This window comes from Trachemys scripta, chromosome 5, assembly GCF_013100865.1.
Source record: "Trachemys scripta elegans isolate TJP31775 chromosome 5, CAS_Tse_1.0, whole genome shotgun sequence".
NCBI classification, from domain to species: domain Eukaryota; kingdom Metazoa; phylum Chordata; order Testudines; family Emydidae; genus Trachemys; species Trachemys scripta.
Window position 1 is genome coordinate 32,817,846 of NC_048302.1, and position 20,025 is coordinate 32,837,870.

The 20,025-nt window shown below is 40.3% G+C and overlaps 1 protein-coding gene across 2 annotated transcripts; it reads right to left on the reverse strand.

The window, feature by feature from the left end:
- Positions 1 to 429: 429 nt before the first annotated feature.
- PITX2 (paired like homeodomain 2) lies at positions 430 to 18,982 on the reverse strand. Of its 2 annotated transcripts, XM_034771930.1 has the most exons (5): positions 18,810 to 18,982; positions 15,045 to 15,100; positions 14,497 to 14,634; positions 3,245 to 3,450; positions 430 to 1,111 (listed from the first exon to the last, which is right to left on the reverse strand). In XM_034771930.1, exons 2-5 carry the CDS (start codon positions 15,088 to 15,090, stop codon positions 548 to 550), a joined length of 954 nt encoding a protein of 317 aa, XP_034627821.1. In that variant the 5' UTR covers positions 15,091 to 15,100; positions 18,810 to 18,982; the 3' UTR covers positions 430 to 547. The 2 variants fall into 2 exon arrangements, with proteins under 2 accessions (XP_034627821.1, XP_034627819.1); XM_034771928.1 differs by lacking the exons at positions 14,497 to 14,634; positions 15,045 to 15,100; positions 18,810 to 18,982 and adding an exon at positions 4,402 to 5,196.
- Positions 18,983 to 20,025: the final 1,043 nt, after the last annotated feature.

Below are 20,025 nucleotides of genomic sequence, written 5' to 3' on the forward strand. Positions count from 1 at the left end.
CTTCTGTGTAACATGCTTTATTTTAAAGCCTAACCTTTAAAAACACTGTTGTGATATTACTAACAACTGCTTTTATAAAATTAATTTGACATTTCCATATATATACATCCTTTCAGTCATTTTTTATGTTAACAATGCTAAACTTAAAAAATAACAAGCTTATAGTAACATTAAAATGTCATATCATATCCAGTCAAACATTTGTCCATATATATATATATATATGCATATGTAAATATATATATATATATATGTGTGTGTGTGTGTTCTTGTAACTGTTGGAAATACTCTTAGTGAAATATGTCAGAATCTGCAGGAGGTCCTTTGAAAACAAAGGGACTATCTTATTTCAGTGGTTTCATTTTCTCTTTGTTTTCTTTCTTTCTTTCTTTCTTTCTTTCTTTCTTTCTTTCTTTCTTTCTTTCTTTCTTTCGTTCTTTCGTTCTTTCGTTCTCTTTCTCTATAGTGCCCATTACTTTCTAGTATAATTCTCAGTCTTTGTGGGAAGGGGGAGGGATTCCCATTCAGTATTTTATACTTTAATATCTCACACGGGTCTGTCCACAGCGTATTGGCATGCGCTCAGGTTGGAAGCTGGGTTCTGAACACTGGCGTATCCAAAGCTGGAGTGCTGCTTGGCTTTAAGTCTCAGACTAGCCAAGCTAGAGTTACATGTGTCCCTATAAACATAAGGAGGTGTTGGAGGAGCATAAGGACAGGCTGGCGTTGGCACTGCAGAATTCAGAGAGGGATTGCTCAAGTTGTTCAAGTTATTCAGGCTGTTGAGGCTGGAACCAGGGACCCCAGTGACTGCAGAGGGCACCATGCTTGAAGACATACTCATGGATGAAATGGAATTTGGAGGGGAGAACATGCTCTGAGAAGACAGAGGGTTGACATTCATAGAGTTGAAGAAAGGAAAGCTTTTGGTGGAAAGGGAGGCAGAGGTCAGGCCTTTGGCTGCCCAGTTGTTGTAAGAATAGCCGGGGTACATATCATCGTAGGGCTGCATTAGACCGTTAAACTGTGGACCAAAGCCATTTTTGCAAAGCTCAGCCTGCTGGTTTCTTTCTCTCTTTCTCCATTTGGCTCTGCGGTTCTTGAACCAAACCTTTAAAATAAATAAATACATAAATAAATAAATAGATAGATAGATAGATAAAAGGTCAGGCGCGGTTTAATTATGCAAAAACTAAAATCACAGCACTTTCCTAACGGTGAAGGTACAAAAGATATCACGTGTTCCTCTGACAAGAGAATTGACCAGTGTAAAACGGGATTGCATTTTTCACTATTAACAGACGTTTGTATTTAAAATGGTTATTCAAATCTACAACTCCCTGAAGTTCGCAAAATCGCAAAGAAACTCTCCGGGAACCGCAGTGCATACTTTAGCGATGTTTTGTTCTAGCACATCCAGACTGTGGTAGCTGCAGATCATCACATAAAATATTTGTTTTAGAGCACACATTTTGCAAATTAGTTTTTCTTTTGTGATTCCGAAACACACATTCGCGCCACAAAAGACATCGCGTTTACAACATTTGGTCCCTGTCATTTTACAAACGGGAGATATTAAGTGGAAAAAAAACACACATCAAAACTGCAAATTGAATGCAAAACGCGTAGAAAACCTGCAGAATTTTGCCAGCGGAGAAAAATTATATTTCCGATTACAGATAGAGGGAAAATACTAATAAATCTCAGCAGCTCTTTTAAACTGCAAGCTCCCCATTGTGCTAATCTTCAAGAACCCCCGAACTCTTATAAACAAACGTGTCTTTCTGCTTTTTGGCAAAGTTTGCCTTTTAACAACGTGCTAAATGAGATCTAAGGTCCCTCCCTCCAGACAATGGCTAAAACGTGTGCCTTTCTGCAAATCTTTCCAATCCACATCTTGGTGTCTGATTTGTCAGCCAGCCTCCTGCAAAGTTATTTTGTGTACTAGAGGCCTTCCCTGGCTCCTCTTTGTTTACACAAACGATGTTTTACATTACAAATCTCTAACTGTACAATTAATCCTTGACACTGCTTACACACAGCTATAAACCAATATCATGCCCCACTCACATTCACAAAATATTGTCAACTTAAAGCAGCAAATGTTTCTCCAGCTATCTTCACAAAACATCCATCAGTTATATTGCACTTCATGAATAAAAATATAGAGTGTGAAGTGGTTGGTAAAATTACCTTAACATTTTATAATCCGATATTTTACCCACGAGTCTACTAACCATAGACAAAGAAAGCAAAGTGACTGTTTTCAACAACAAACAGCCTAAATGAAGGAGACTACTTTTTAAAATAACAATGAGACCAGACAGATTCAAACAGTTTGCAATCCCGTTCTGCTTGAATTAATCAACAACACATATAGCCTGATTTTTTCCTCTCCCTTTTTTATATTTCTTAATTACTCACTGTATATTTCCACTTTTCAGTTTAGTCTGAAGTCTACAACTTGACTATTTTTAATTAAAATATATGTTTACTTCTAAATTTCTGTAGATTAAGTTAGTTCCTAATTTAAAACAGAGGCCTTTATTAATTTATTGTATAGGTCTAATCTAATTCTAAAGCATTTAAGACTAAATAGACTTTTCCCACAAATAAAACACGTTTTTCTGTTTACTGTATTTTTATAGAATCCTTGTACAAGTAGAGCAATAAATGAACCACGGGTATAGCAAGGATCTCTGGATTCATTTTTGGAGTCTATTTTTGAGCGAAGGCCTCACAGTAATGGGATTGTATAGGATCAGGATTTGGCCCATAATCCTGATAAATCTTAGCACTGTGATAGTACCATAAATCTAAGGGGGGAAGGGTGGGGGAAGCGCTTGGGTAGTTATGAAACCAAAAGAAAGAGAAAATGCAAGGAAGGGCATGCCCCGAATGCCTATGAGGAAATAAAAGCCCTTGTGTACGTTGTGTCTTTTTCTCATTAGAGGCAGCACAGGTTGAAGCCTGTTTCAAGTTGCTTTCTTGGCTAATGTTTTCATTAGCATTTCGATCAAAAGGAAGAGAACACATTGCACAGTAAGGGCGAAACGTGCAATGCACCATATTCCAAGGAGGGAGATCATAATCTGTCTCGCTTTGACATAAATGTCTTGCTCCCTGATGCTTTTGTGCAAAGGCTCTGAAGTTTGGAACGCAAACTGAAATCGAAAGCAGCTGCAGTCGGTCTAACGCTTCCCCCACCGCCAGGCAGCATCGGGCTTTCGGCGTCTGTACCTACCCTGACTCTGGCTTCGGTGAGGTTGGTCCAGACGGCGATCTCTTCTCGGGTGGACATGTCCGGGTAGCGATTCCTCTGGAAAGTGGCCTCTAGTTCTTGCAGCTGCTGGCTGGTGAAATGAGTCCTCTGCCGCCGTTGCCTCTTTTTCTTGGAGGGATCGTCAACTCCGGCATCCTCATTTTTACTCTGCTGGTTTTTCTCTTTCTCTGTAAAAGAAGGGCACCCATTGTTCAAAAGGCTGCTCCTTAATGCTACGAGAAAATGTGGCGATTATTTCCCTACAGAGAGAAGGCTCATTTGATTGAATTTTGTTAACCTTGTATTTACAGCTAAGATAATTAGGTGGGTAAATACCCTCCCCACCACACACTCTCTACCGCATAGATCGATGTATCCGTTTCTATAGGTTATAGAGAGAGGCTATATCTGCAGATTATATAAATACAGATAGAAGATGTAGATATAATATGTATCTGTATGCACATAGTTCTGTATCCAGATAAATAGCGTTACTTATCTGTACATATGTAGTTATAATAAACACGCACGTAGTATCTCATGGAGATAATATAGTTATAATCAGACCTTGATTCAAATACCCTTCCAAATACCCAAGGAAATGATAGTCCCTACATGTATTGTATCTCGCGCATTAAGGTTCACTGAGGCTCTGACTAAATAATTGTCCCGGTTGAATATCCTTGTTCTCGCCTTGCGGACCCTCTTTCCCCACAACTCCCCGGTTGAAGGGCGCCGAGGGGTCTCTCTTCCTTTCTCCGCAATGGGATGCTGGGGCAATCCGTAGCCAAATGGGAGCCGCAGTGAATCCCAATGCAAACCCGCCGGAGAGTCCCTGCAGAAGCAATTCATTATACGGGGGGAGGGTTTTCCCTATGCTCCCAATGAACACACAGACCGAAGGCAATCAGCCGGGCTCTGCTGCCACGAGAGACGCTCAGAGGAACCTCAGCGCGGTTTCAATTCACCTCCCTTCACTCAAGAGAAAATAAGAAGAGACTGCGGAGGAGGGGGGATCAGCAGCGAGACTGAGCTGGGGGACAGGGTGATGCAGAAGTTACATACTGGGGGGTTTGTAAGCGGGGGGAGGCAGCAGGATGGGTGGGTGTAGCCGCAACCCGGGATGGACTCTCTCTTACCTGCGGTCTCGGGGCTGGAGGTGTCCGAAATGGTGTGCACCTCCAGCCGGTGTTTGGAGGAGTCCAGGGAAGAGCGAGACTGCCCCGGCGCTACAGCTGAAGCCATGACCAGTGCCGACTGGTGATGATGGCAAGAGGATGAAGAGGAGGAGGAGGAAGGTGAAGTGGAGCACAGCTTATTCCCGGCTCCCAGGCGCTCCAGGCTTAACGGATCTTTCATGAAGTTCATCGGCAAAAGAAAGCCAAATAGTTCTCTCTCTCTCTGTGTCTCTATGTATATATATATATGTATAGCGATGTATATATAGATATATACACACTGCACCCCCTCTCCAAGGCGCAGCGTTGCAGAAGGCGCAGGCTCAACTCCCTGGTCCAGTGGGAGACAGAAAAGCAGCAGCGGTGGACGGCGTTCAAGAAGCAACTTGTTACCCTTTCTACTGAAAGAGTCCTAAGAAGTCTAATGTGCAAGTCCAGCCAGCCTTAGCTAAAGTCTCAAGGAAAATATACACAGAGGCTCACGGGGTTTTCTTTGTGGCGTGAAGGCAGCAGGAAGAGGGAAAAAAGACGATAAAAAAGGGAAAAAATCGACCCTATAATAATAATATTCCTAATAATAATGAATAACCATAGGAACCAAGTCTCCTGTCTGACACGCTAAGGCGATGGCAGTGTCAGTCAGTAAGTGTCAGAGTGACAGGGGCAGGTAGATGATATTATATCCAAGGCAGCAGCAGCAGCCCTCCCCAGCTCAGCCACTCTCTCTTGTGCACACATCTACACACAGCACCCAGGCGAGCAATGGACCCGATCAGCTCAGCCGCTTCCCTGTTTGCCCAACATCTTAAAACCAGAGGAGGCCTTCCCCGGGCAGTGATGTCACCCGACCCCTTCCCTCCCTCCTCCCCCGCCCGGGACCCGCTGCTCAGGGCAGGAATGATGTCGCTCCGGACCAATCAGGAAGCGCTAGGCGGAAGGCAGACTATAATAACCGCGACCTATCAGAGAAGCAGGGCTGGGCTAAGTAATTCACCCTGCGGGACTAGGGGCTTGTGAAACCTGCCGTGCCCAAATTGCAAGAGATTGGGTATTTAAAGGAGGTGATTCCAAACGGGGGTGAAGGCATATGTGTGTGTTGGGGAGTATGTCTATATATACCCACACATTTTTATAAATAACATTTATTAACGTTCCACAGTGATATAGGGAAACAACATACTTTGCTGGCTTCACACATTTCTACACTGAAAAACAGGCTGCTGAGGGAAAGAAGAAGAAACAAATAAAACAGAACTAATTTTAAAATCTCAACCCAAACCATCATGGATATTACCCTAGTCTTAAAAAGCCTTTCTATAATTGCGAACAAGACAAATGGCGGGTTATAAATCCGATTTACAAACAAACAAAACCTAGATTGTCAAACAGAAATCACTCTTTTACGCATGATCCTAGCAAGTGTTTAGTACTATAGTCTCGTTTTACAGATTTGTTGAATAGAAACGACAACACCGAAAATACCACGCAAGTCTAAACGACCATTAATAAATCAAATAGATAATAAATTATACAGCTTTATACCAGTTTGACTAACCGATTTTTTTGCCGAAAAATTTGGTAGTTTTCGAATTATAGCAATCTTTTAAATTTTATTGGAAAGTAATAAACGAGATTCTCTCTAGCTGATCCTTACACTATATTTGTAAACCTTGACATTTCTCACTTTTCTTTTACTATCTTATTTATTTTCCTGTGATAATTTCAAAGAAAACAAAACCAAGAAAATCTCATTTTTATGCAATATATAACCATCTATCATTTCAAGGAGATTTCAAACAACTGATCACAGAGACATTTTCTAAATTCCTTTTATTTTTAGAGACCATTTTCTTTCCTGTCGTCTTGAACAAATTACTAAGTAAAACCAAAATTATCCAAAGGAAAGAGAACGGAGAAATATAGAGCAACAATGTGACTACGATGAATCAGACACCGCTAACGCCGAGATATTACGGTGATGGGCGGCAGTATAAAATCCTCCCATAGGCTGCGTCTCAGAGCGCCAACCAAGAGCTAATCTCCCTTCTACATTCTGATTTTGTTTCCGTGTCCTGCTATATTACTACAGTAGTTGTTGGTGTGAGATAGTAGAAATATGGGGAGTTCTTCAGCAAATCTCACATTGTGAGATTGTGTGTCCTTCCATGTTGGCCACATGACTGGAAGGTTCTTCAATCAGAAGATGGGCTTGTCCCGCAGATAAAGCAAGAGGCAAATATATTTGAACCTATCCGTTTGTCTCCTTTGAATCTAGTTGCAAGAAAACACCTTATCCCAAATATTTGCAATAGGCTTGGGAGTGGGCCATAGCAGTGCCAGGGGGTTTTAAGTAGCACCCCATTGATTGGAAGAGTTCCGCTTAATGGCACGACCTATTCCAGACACCGAAGTTGTATGTGCAATTTACTAAGATTGTTCCTATACTTATAATTACTCTTCACAATTCTAGATGTCTGGGAGTTTCCCACAGATGTGACCTTTCTTAAGCCAACACAACTTCCAAGCTTGCCTTTCTTTTATTCATTTTTTGACAGGTCATTCTTATTAGCTGATGCTCTTTCTCTCAGTATTATCGCTTGCAGTCTTACTTATCGCTAAATTATACATATTACTTTAGCAGCCTGTTGGTAAAGAAGGTTAAATTAATTTACATTCTGCTCATTATCTGGTGTTTAAATGACGTGTTTTATCCCTGAGATTTGGCAAAGAATCTCTTTCCTCAGACCCCACAGCGTTTCGATGGAGACAATGCTCTTACATTTGTAGTGGATTTTAATCTGATAAGACTCTAATTTGTTTAAGTCTTTTAAATAGGGGGTTTTAAATGATTCTAGCCGTTTTCTTATTGAATTTCCTCTAATTCCCCCAAGATCATAAAGTATATGTGCAAAGTAAATATTTCCTCCCTTTGCACCGGCAGCAGATGACCTATAACTAAGTCAATATGAATCCAGCTCCATTCTGCACAATTTGTTTACTAATCATATTCCAGTTTCTTCTTAACCTCGCTGTACTACTGTGGTCCTGTACTCATAAATCCCCGAAGCCCTTGTTAATGAAAGGACTCCATTAGAACGAAACCAATGCCTCCCAGTGTCATTATTTTAAACGCAATGCTGGGACATTCCTGCGCGTTAGATTTGGAGGTTCAGAACTTCAGCAAAGTAAGTTCTGTCTTTTAAAGGAAGTCCGGGAGGTGGGTGGATGGACAAAGCTAATACAACAATTGCTATTTTCTAATCCTGCATTTCAGGATTATATTGCAAATAACGGGGAAAATTAGAGAAGCACGAGACCCTTATTACCTTTACACAATTTGTAAAGGAATAAATCTCTCTCCGGTTAAAGAACAGAAGCGCTCTGGGAGAGGGGTTGGAGGAGAAAGATTACAAGGCTTCTATTTTTATCTAGGGCTTCCACTTTTATACGTGGAGTATGGGCAAAGTGTGTGTGTGTTGAGGGGGAAGAGCTATTCTTCATTTATATTTTTGAAGACGGGGCTTTTTAGTTTAGAATTGCAAACCTTTCCTTGAATCCTGGGATTTAACGAAAAGACATATGTATGGTTTGGAAACTGCAAGGCACTTATTATGCACTTTGTGGGTTCCTCTGTAATGGGATGCTATGTTGAATTCTAACTTGTTTGGTCATAAATCATTATGATTTTTTGCCTCTGTCATAAAGCTTAACGTTGGTCAATTTTGTACACAAGACTCCACATGCGCAAATGCACGGTGTAACTCGTAGTCAGAAATGAGATTTAATGTTCTCTGATAAGAGATTGAATTCTGTTTCTTTTTCCCTCTTCCAGACAAATGGTTTGGAGGATTTTTGGGGTCTGACATAGAGCCATGCTGTTTTGTCACTGTATTAAGCAACCGATTATGCATTTTAGTCTTATTTAGTGTTAGATTTTACTGTTCAACCCCGTTTGGAAACGCCCTGCAACAGAATCCTAGGGATTGTTCTTTAGCTTAGCATGAAACGAAACGGTCAGTTCTCAACAGCTACTGTGCTATGGACTTTAACAATGGAAGAATATGAGGATGCGTGGCCAACCACGCTCCTTTTTAATGGGCATTTTTAAAAGATTATAAATTGGACATTTTGTCTGTATGTCTGTCTCTCTAGTGTCTCTCTCCCTTCCCACAGTCTGGTCCAAATTTTTAATTAATCAAAGAACAAGAGCCCACCCCACCCTACCCTACCCTACCCTACCCTGCTTTGACGTCTTTATTGTCAGCTCTTTCCTGTTTCTATTAGTATGTCAAGAATAATTACACATGTAAGTGACTGCAAAACCATGCTTTTCTATATAGTGCACAGCACGCAGTTTTAGTGACTGTTGCGCATTTGAAATTCTGAGTTGAAGGATTAGGCGATTTATAGTTTGCAGACTCCCTTGGTTGTTAGAATATTAGGCGCTGATGGAAGAAAAAAACCTCAGCTCTGTCAAGATTCTTTTGACAAAACCCTGGACTCCCTTTGGGTTCCTTTGCTCTAGTGGCGCTAACTCCTTCTCCTATCTGGGTTCCAGATAATAGATCAAATGGGTCCCCTTGTAAAAATCTGAATTGTGTTAAAGAATCACCAGAGATATTTTTTTATATAGAACCTTCCTAAAGAATTTGAATAGAAGCATTGCTGGGTCCCAGTTATGAAGCATCTCCAGGAACCTAATGGGCTATCTTAGATCCATTTCTACCTGAACATGTGTGTAGTGGAGGGTTGGAGTGGGGGGAAGTAGGAATAGAGACATATTCAGGTATAGTCAGAAGGGAAGACTACAGTCACTTATTTACAGTACTGTGATTAAAACTCCACCATTGCTTCGCCCCCTGTCCTTTCCCCGCCCCAGCCATGAGGGTAGCTAACATTCGGCATTAGTTGTCATGGTGACCATAAATCAGATAAATCCAAAAATACCCACCTTTAATCTGAGATGAAGTTTTTATTTCCCTAGCGAAATAATATTTTAAAAGCTGTCAGCTGACCAAAAAAACCCTCAACCTAATTGTAGGAACCCAAGTAATACATTACTGCTAAAGGTTTAAATTAAAATGTCAGAAGTTGTTTATTTTTTAATTCTGGTAGAATCTTTGGTTCTCTTTAGATTCCGGATCCTCACAACCTCTGTGCAATGGGGATTTCGGAAAGGGTGAAACAAACAAACAAACAAACAAAACAAAAACCCAGCACCTTTGATTGTGGGCAGATTTCCTTCTGCACGGTTTCTTGCACTTTCCACTGAAAGAGCTAGTGCTGGCCACTGTCAGGACAGGATACCGGAGTAGATTATCAGACCAGTGGTTTGATCCATTATGGTAAATCCTATGTTTCCTGATCATTTGTAACCGTTAGGCGGGGGGAGAAGGGGCTACAAATTCTGCACAGATTTAAATTGATCTCTGAATGAGAGAAAGAGAGAGGGAAAGAGAGAGCGAAATCTTGACACAGGAGCTCAGCTGACCTGCTTAGCTGGGTACTGCTGTGTTTGCAAGACATACTGCAGGTATTTATTTTCCCACTTTTGCCTTCATCTACTATAAGATCATTGTTTCTAGACGTAATACTCTCCTAAATGGATAAATTAGTTCTTATGTAGAGTCTCCAGCTAGTCCTGTTGTCTTTTACCTTTGGCTTGTTGTCTTTCGCCTATCTTGGATTACCGGGTATTCTCCTAGGGGCTTGTCTATACTTACCGCGCTGGTTCGGCGGCAGGCAATCGAACTTCTGGGTTCGATTTATCGCGTCTAGTCTGGACGCGATAAATCGAACTCAGAAGTGCTCCCCGTCGACTCCGGTAATCCTGCTCGCCGCGAGGAGTACGCGGAGTCGACGGGGGAGCCTGCCTGCCGGGTCTGGACGGGGGTAAGTTCGAACTAAGGTATGTCGACTTCAGCTACGTTATTCACGTAGCTGAAGTTGCGTACCTTAGTTCGATTTGGGGGTTTAGTGTAGACCAAGCTAGATGAAGAGCCATTAATTACCCATTCAGTCAATATTAGGAAGACGACAAAGCTTTTTACATAGGATTAAGAAGACATCAGATTGTTCCATTAGTATATTCCTCCTCACGAATAAGCTTTCGTTATACATTTAGTTTTCCCTGGGGTCAGTCTAACAACTGCTGCATCTATTATTGTCAGACGACGACGACGACGGGAAAAAAAAATCAAAGGAACAATAAGTAACTTTTAATTCTGATTTTGCAGAGAATATTTGAAGGGAAATTTAAATTTGGGGTAGGAACTGCTATAGTCGCATTGCCCCTGGAGAGAGACTCAGTCCCAATCAATTGCGGAAATACTGAAATGTAGTATATGACCAGAGTGTGTTGCTGATTTAGAAACTGGAAACCTCATTTCTCTTCCTTCAAAGGCTCCCACCTTCACTCTTCAGCTCCCAGTCTCTATCTTAGTCCTAGGCCTTCCTTTGCTCTTTTAGGACTCTCTTTCTTTCCCAGGCCAGATGCTTTTCTTTTATCTTACGCAGGCCTTTCTTCTTCAGGTTTCCTTCTTTCCTTCTTCTCAAGGTTATTTTCTCTGATTCCCTCTAACTGGCCAGGCTGCTGTTAGGAAGCCAAATGCCAATGGTTTCTCTACCCCTTTTTGGACACGGTTGCCATCCTAAATTACATTTTGGTACTGAAACTGTTCAAGCAGCACACTGTACTTCCTGGCATGCAGACTTAGCTACGGTGACATTTTGGTGGTCTCAGGTGGCTTTTCCACAATATCTGCACTGGCAGTGCCCCTGAAATATGTATCTCGCTGAACTAATAGGATACAGAGATTTTCAGTTAGGCTGGGATCCGGTTGAATATCCATCCATCTATCTATTAGCCATCCACTCACACACTACATTAGGATAGCTGTTGATATTGGGTTCTTATAAGAAACTAGACTATGAGTGGAGGGGCGACAGAGGGCTACCAAGTTTGCATAGTTAGCTTTAAACTTGTGTAAAAATAAGTGATAAATATCTTCTTTAAACAGTGGTGTACCTAACTTTGCAGGGGAATATGTACATAAAGATGAATGAGTGGGGGATTTTCTAAAAGTGATGTTAAATTATTGATTATTCAACCGCAAATAATTAAACAAGTTTAACTAATCAATTTGCGATGTTGAGAGCGATGGAATAACGCAACGTGTTATTTCAACATTATATATTATAAGCCTGCTATTCAATGACTGGGTTATTAATTACGTAACATGATTTCTAAAGTGGAATTTACTAAACGATAAATAATTATTGCATATACTCAGCATGCCCTATCAAAAAGGCCAGGGCACCGCACAGAAATTAAAATAAAATAATAATAAACAGTACTTATAAAATGTAATGTTTGTGGCTGTGTGCGTCCCTCCTGACCCCACCTCCCCTCGCACTACACAGTTTTAGTAGTTTTATGTGGTTTGTCACTAAGAAATACTTTTCCTATATTCCATGTTATGGCTAAATATAAGATTAGAATATTTGCATTTGAAATTATTTGTAGCAAGAATATTTTCATATAGATATTAATATGACTGTGTACATTCCCATTTATTTTAATAAAGCCTTTATTTTCTGCTGAGCTATGAAAATGTTCAGCACTTGCAGAAACTCAACAATCATTTGTATTTTGTAGGCTCTCTTACTGTGATTTCCCCCTCTTACGTATCTTTTTTTTCCAAAGTCACAGTGACCTCAACAGTAATTGTATAAAAGAAACTATGGCAGGATATGCTCCTAAAGAATAATTGTTTCGTGTCTCTGACACCTGACTTGATTTGTTAGAAGTAAATGACATAAAAGATGAAGTTGCTGCATTTCCTTCTAACCAGGCGATACAAAAACAAGGTGGAATAAAAGATTTAAAACAGAAAACGAAAATAAAATAATTCAGCTAAATAAATAAATATACGGTTTATATTACTTTCAAATAAATCATCCTAACAACTGAGGACATTTCGGGAGTTATAATTGTTCATTAGGTATTAATATAACGGTCTGTATTTATACATAGCTCCATGTAGAACAAATTCCACGAAATATTACCATTTAAAAATTCCAAAAAATTGCCAACAAACTCAAGGTTTTCAGCATTACTTCAACACATATTTTAATTAATGGTATTAAATATGTTTGGATAGCAATTTCCCCTTCAGTCTGAAGGGTAAAAAATAGACTTATCGATATTGCACTAGGCAGGAAATTTTACATGTAATACAATAATCCGGACTCATAATTAATGGCTAAGAAAATAACCATTTGTTTCTCAGCAAGGGTAGTAAAAGCTACCATGTCATAGAGCATATGTGGATATTATTTTTATAAATACTTAGAAGAATAAAACTGGCTTGTAAGGACTCATAAATTTATTATAGCAGAAAGGTCCCCACTTTCCCATTAGCTCGTGCTATAGTCTTTGATTAAGACCACCTGTTCATTGAGGGGAAAAAAAAGGTGAAGGGTAAAAAGGCCTTTGTTATTCTCAAACCATATATAAACCAATGTCATCCTTCCTCTCCACATTATTTAACAGCTATTACGTGTGGATGAAAAAGTGCAAAACACTGATAAACCTTATTTGTGCACAATTTAATATCATGTATTTTTTCGGGATGACAAATTATTGGGTCATAATTCTTTAGGGTTTGGAATTGTCTCTAATCTTGGTGTTTAACTATCCTCTGGTCTAATCATTTATTTTTATAAGGAGCTCTCAAACAGTGATTAAAACTTCCAAACGGGGAATGGGGGAACGAACAATTGCAAATCACTGGATGTTATCTGAGAAATATTAAGCTATTTAGCCAAATAGGGTTAATACTATATTCTTACAAGTAAGTGTTTAACCACAAGACCAGGAATACTTACATTATTAGTTCAGTCCAGTTTCCTGTACTATTTATTCACTTTAATATACAGTATTGTATTTAAACAAAATTATTCTCCTCTTGGATTAAATAGGAACTTGAAATAGAGATCTTGTTTTCTTCTTTGTAATATATTTGCATTGATGTTTTTCTTTACTACATTTTGTATTCACATATTAGAGCCACTAAAACTTGAATCAAAAAGGGGGTGGAGAGATCCTCCTACAGTGGAAGCTAAAAGGTTTCCTGTGCCCCCCCCCTTTTTTTTAAAGAAAAAAGCCATTTCCGATACTTAACGGAGATAGTTACCAAACATGTTTCTTATTTTGAACTTTTAGCAACAATTTTTATTGTGAACTTTAATTAAAAAAAATGCTGACGCAAACACTTCCGATTAGGTACACAAAGAGAACATTTTAAAGCACAGCAAAAATGTGCATTGAAAGGGTCGCATCAAAAGGAGGCCGATACAGCCCGACAGTCCGTCCACTCGACAGATCCTGCCTGCACTCCTTACTCAGGCAACCCCGCTCCCCTCCCCCTTTCGAACTCCGTGGGAAGTATTGCCTTAGCAAAAAAAAAAAAAAAAAAAAAAAAATAGCGCACGAGCTGGCCCTGAAAGTTGTTATTTACAACGTGCACTCTGCTCTTTGCACGAGGAAAATACCTCGCGAAGAATATCCATTTTTAATTGCGTTGCATGCCCCACAGCAAAAAACCTGGACCCAGTTAACTTTCAAGGAAGGGGGCTGCATTGTCCAGTTCCCCCCATTTGTTACTTCTCTGTGCAGTGGCGCAGATGTACAGCAGCAGAGGTCGCTGTTGGACCACGTTTTAGCTCAGGACCGGCCTACCTTCCCAAACAAGAGCTCGAGAGAGAGAGAGAGTGTGGAGGATGTGAAAGGAGTCTGGGAAACTTCCTCTGCATGTCCCCTATCCAAATAACAACCAAGACACTTTTCACTAGAATCCAACCAGGACAGGTCACTGCACACCTGAGACAAGCCCTTTGGCTTTTAGTTAAAAAAAAAAAAAAAAAAAAAAAGAATGAACAAAGAGGGAACAATTAAGCATCCAACCTGTTGGAGTCTCTCTTCACATGTGATAGGGTGAGTGATAAGAAGGTGACTGGGACTGAAGGGAGGCGGCCTGGGGGGCTCTCGCTTACCGTTGGCGCTGGGATGCTGCCTCCCGAAAAGCTTGCTGCTGGTTGCCTCTTTCCTGCCCTCTGGAGAGTCACTGAATTCCCCCTTTTTAATATCAGAGTCTTTGGAGAAAAGACATTCAACTGTAGAAGGTTGCACCCCTACTAGAGAGAGGACGAGAGGGAGAGAAACAGAGAGGAGAGGTTGTCAAACGTAGAACTCTGCCAAAGCACCATCACTGTGAACATTACAGTCCGCGTGAATTTCACCGCAGTACAAATAATTTAAAAGTCCAGAAAATATTTATCTTCAATTTTGTTGATTATTATAGTATCAGCTCTCTGCATAGAGAGAAAATAATATTTGATCAATCTGCACATCAGTATTTGTAAATTTAATATGTGATTATAAAAATATACGCGCATATTTTGCGCTCGCGCTCTCTCTCTCTCTCTCTCTCTCTCTCTCTCTCTCATGCGGATAATACACAAACATTTACATTCGAATAAACCACTCTTCTGCCTACATACATAATATGTCCATATGAATCGATCGGAAATATTGTCCTTACCTAATTGAACACAAGCCGATACTAGCTTACGACAGTTGGACTCCATCACCCGTTATCTGTAAAACATAAAATTTATTGGATTTTATTTAAAAAATGCTTACTTAAGAAAAATCAAACCTCAAAGGAGCAGTGCTGTAGTCAGTGTGAAGCATGTTGCTAACATATTTTCGTAACGATTTTTAAAAAATACATTAAAAAAAATCAGAATCAAGTTAACCTATTTTTCACTCCGAAAGGGACACACTGGTATTAAAGGGCAGTCATAATGATCACAATGATCAAGACGATCAAACATTTCTGCCTTTACTCCCTTTAAAGAGTCGCGGAATTTATTTGTGAATGGCGAACGGACTTTTGTAAACACTTATCTACTATTTTAAAACTTTGCAACCAAACTTTTCCTTAGCACATTTTAACCCGGTTGTTTGTTGATTCATAATTTGCTCAGAGGATAGAATACCTGGCATGTACAAACTGAGTTTAAATTAGACGGTAACATTTGATGCAGCAGATTTAGCTTTCCTATAAGTAGCACAAAAGGGGCTTCACACTTTCAAATAATCATCTACTTTAAAATAATGTAAGGTTACTAGGGGGTAATACAACCCTGCGCTAGGCTCAATTTCATTTCATTGTTTCTTTCTCTGTAGTACGTTCTAAAGGCTACCACGGCCCCCTTTGGTCTAGGAAACCCTCATACCCCATTGTGCTCTGCTCTCTGTTCAGAGAGGTTTAAACAGTAAACCAAGCACCAATGGAGTAGTTGTAGTTAAGAGCAGGTAAAACAGAAGCACGAGCAGACTGCAGAAGTGTATCCTAGAGAGAAAATCATTTGTATTCATTAAGGATACGCCGCTGATTACACGTGCTGCCTCCCTGTCCTGGGGAAACCTGACAATGCGAGCCATGAGCGTCCTCTTTCTAATCTAGCTGGCCAGGCAGTGGGAACCCGGTCTGTGACAGTTTAGGATCCCCAGCCTGAGAGCACTTGCTGGTCGCCGCAGGAGGTGCGCCTTCGCTATCCCTGTGCCAAAGAGCAGCAGTTTGGCTGCTCCAGATTTAGTGATTCTGCAGTAAAATCACAGGATTAGTGCCTGATTGAGATGTCTGTTCGTGAGATATTACAAAATTCATTATCACAGCTCTCTACTAACTCGATATGAAGTAACACAGATGGGATTTTATTAGTCCAGGCTTCAAATGTTTACTTATGATAATTTCTGGGGAAATTTGCATGTCATCATCATTTCGGTAATCTTTTCTTTCGTTCCTTCTTCTTCTTCTTTTTTTTAATTGTCTGAACTGGGTGAATTATTAGCTAGTGCCTAAAATGCCGCAGAATGGCGTTTACAAACATTTTTGATTACATAAATAATAATAAAATAACAAAATAATAATAATAATAATAATAATTAATAATCTACATGAGTATGGCTGAACCAACCAACATTCACATTTTCCAACGCAGTTTGCAGCTCCGTAAATAACACGGATTTTCTCCTAGGAAGTGAGAATTAAAAAATAAAAAATAAAAAAAATGGTCAAGGTATGTTTCTCAGGACATTTCTGAGTCTTATTATTACGCAGGAATTGATATTCAAAGCCAAAGAAGGATTTAGGAAGAACTCTGATCTGTATTACATGCTCCTTCCAATCGCTGGGCCTAGTATATGTGCTGTGGCTAAATTTTTGGAGAAGGCAATTAAGAAAACCTTAATTCCTCTCTGATGGTCCTTAAACCGGCTCTGTCAAGACAAGCCTTGCATGACAAATTCAGTTGCCTTGCCTCTTCGCTTTCCTTGATGGCTAATTTATCTAACAAATTGAGATGCACAACTTTTTTTTTTTTTTCGAATGGGAAGTTTTTCTCTCCCTTCAAATGCTGCTGTCCTGGGATGAATATATTTTGTTAGACAGGATTATTACTCTCCTGGCTTCAGCCGCTCAAATCCCAATCACACCGCTGATTTTAATTTTCTCTCTTTTAATTTTTATAAGAAATATCAACAGGGGAATGGCATAAAAGAAGAGGCAATTTTCCGTTGACTACAGAAATGACAGCGCTGAATCATTTAGTAGTGGCTCTGCTCTCCCCTTTGGTTTTTATTTTAATTTCTCCTATCCACTTTGTCACTTTCAAACTATTTAATTATTTTTATAAATGAAAACAAATAGCAAACTCATAGACGGTTGAAGTATTTTCTTTTTCTTGGATTGCTGGGGAAATTCAGTTAATTAACTTAATTTAAGTGCTCCGAGCACTTAAAGTATAGCTGACCTGGATTAATAATAAGCAATATCAGGTGAGTTTTACACATTGGTGTTATTTTAGAAACAAATTAATCTGAGGCCCTGGCAAATAACTTGCAAATCATATGCAAATAAGGTGACCAGATGTCCCGATTTTATAGGGACAGACCCGATTTTGGGGTCTTTTTCTTAAATAGGCTCCTATTACCCCCCACCCCGTCCTGATTTTTCACACTTGCTGTCTGGTCACCCTATATGCAAAACATTTTAATATCACAGAACTACTGATCAAAATTTGGAGTTAGTAGTTTTTGTAATATGGTAGGTGTTATTGTAGGTGGTTCATAAACGAAATCGGTGCTTAATTTAAGGCCTAATCCTGTAATCCTTATTCACTCGAATAATCCGTAGTGAGTCCCAGTGACTGCTCTCGTGAGTAAGGGTTATTTGAATAAATAAAGAATATTTCCTTATACTGGAAATACAAACAAGCCTTGCTATTTACAGTCTAGTAAACACAGGACAATGATTTAGATTATTTCTATTGTATTAATATTTCTTGAAGGTTATATGTAAGGCTATTCATTTATCGGCACACACATTACACTTTTTCATGTAAAGCATATGCAATTCCTTTGTGCATAACACTCTTTTACTTCCCAGATATGCAATTGTTTGAAACTAGGTAAAAATCTTAAAGCTTTAGGTGACTTCTTTCCCTAACTTGATGTAAGTTTCCTTACAGTAAATGATGTCCTTAATTTAAAAAATAATGTTCTGGAATGCTGCGTCTAGGAAAGAAATTAAGGTACGCATAGTTAGAGAGGAAGCGACCCACAACATTTTCATTTTATTTTGGAGGGGGAGAAGGAAAAAAAGCACGGTGAGGAATGTAATCGAGGCAATATTTTCCCTCCACAAACAACGTACAATTAATAATCTAACTAATTAACAGTAAAATAAATTAAAATAAACAGTAAAAACGCACAAATTTAAAAGCAGTTTTAAAAGACACAATTTTTAAATCGTGACCAATCTGAGCTGATCTAAATAATTAAACTCTCTTCTGCAAAAGGGCCTGTCTCGCAGGTAGTATTCTCAAGGCCTCATTTAATAGCTGGATTTTTTTCCCCTAGGCAAAACATTAGAAGCCTTTAAAAAAAAAACACCCCACCCTTAGTGACTTGACTCCTTTTATCTCTTGAACGTCCCTCCAGATGTATTAACGTGAAGTAGGTAGAGGAAGGTTCAGGGAGATGCACCGTTTTCCGAGACAACTCACGATCTTCTCTATTGCCATTGAACTGCCCTCATCGATCATTATTGCCATGACTGAAAAACAGTGTAAAGTCCCCAGAACGGCTCGACTCACGTCTGTCTGGAACGGCCCTAGCTCGCGAAAAGAGACATCAGAGAGTCCCACAAATCACCGATCGGGGAGGATCCCCGCACAGTGGAACCAATTCTCAGACTCGCATTATCTCACATCCCAGGGAAGGATGGGCCTCCACTTACCGGCTACCAGTTGAGCTTTCCACCCCGTTATTCTTCCTTCTCCTCCTCGAGATCGAGCAAATCCTGCGGGCTGGCTTGACTGCAGCGCCAGCGACGCGGGGGCAGAAGTAATAAAGGATCCAAACCAGAGCGCAGGGTTCCGTGGAGGGGGGCGGCGGAGGGCTAGTGTATTCGCTGTGGGATCGGAGATCTTCCTGTGTCTGACTCGCTCTTTCTTTTACTCTCCGGCTCCCTCTCTCTCGCCCCCTCTCTGCACTGGGAGCGACGTGACGTCAGCAGAGATTCCACCAAACTCACTCCACCGAGGAGCGGAGCCGAGGGGGAGTGCAGGGGGCAGTGGAGCTGGGGAAGGGGAGGCAGAGGCAGCGATACACAGAGGGGAGCTGCGCGGAGAAGGGGGGGGGGCGGGATACAGAAAGAGCCAGGCAGAGGGACACATAGACAAGAGAAGCGGGAAGAAGGGAGATAATAAAATAGAGTCAGGCTGTAGAAGAGAGACAGACACCGAATAAGAAACCGGAGTGAAGGCAGGGCAATTAAAAGCAGGATCTACATTACCTCTATGCTATATTAGCATTTGTATGTTTGACACACACGCGTGAAAATCGAAATGATGAGGCAGGAAAGGATGAAGAGTAACAGAAATTCTGAGAAAAAAAACCTGAAAGTGTGTGTGTATGTGTGTGTGTTTGGGGGAGTGGGAAAAAGAAAAAAAAAACAGGAAAGGGGAAGAAGAAACAAGCAAAGGAAGAATAGTTAGAGCTAAAGAAGAAAACCGAGGTGTGTGTGTGTGAGAGAGGGGTCTGTGTGTGCTTGCTCGAGAGAAAAAGAGAGAGAGAGAGAGAGAGAGAGAGAGATGGGGTGGGAAACGCAGCGCTGGAGAAGTCTGTGCAAAGGTCCAGGTCATTTTGCTCTCGCTCAGGACTGTTCCACTAGTTCAAAGTCAACTCGGACCAGACTGAAAAACACATTGCGGCTCCCAGTGTGCAGCTGGGAAGGGGAGGCACTGGCCAGTTTTAATGAAGGGATTGCGATGTACAAGACTCCGAAGCTCATTTAAGTCTAGAATTTCCTTTGCTGTAGATGCACCCAACAAGTTCACATAAGGTCGCTGATAACTCATTTTTTAAAATGACGAGGTTAAGGGTTCTGCAAGAACGGTATTACCCCCGCAATATTGTGCTTATCTAGATATTTACATTTGCTTCTGAAAATG

What these genes read in the sequence shown, in the direction of transcription:
- PITX2 (XM_034771928.1), bottom strand. Translation starts at nt 4,630, where the DNA reads ATGAACTTCATGAAAGATCCGTTAAGCCTGGAGCGCCTGGGAGCCGGG. An exon ending in CTCCAGCCCCGAGACCGCAG is followed by an intron (nt 3,451 to 4,401) that starts GTAAGAGAGAGT and finishes CTTCTTTTACAG; the next exon opens with AGAAAGAGAAAAACCAGCAG. An exon ending in TCACCGAAGCCAGAGTCAGG is followed by an intron (nt 1,112 to 3,244) that starts GTAGGTACAGAC and finishes TTTATTTTAAAG; the next exon opens with GTTTGGTTCAAGAACCGCAG.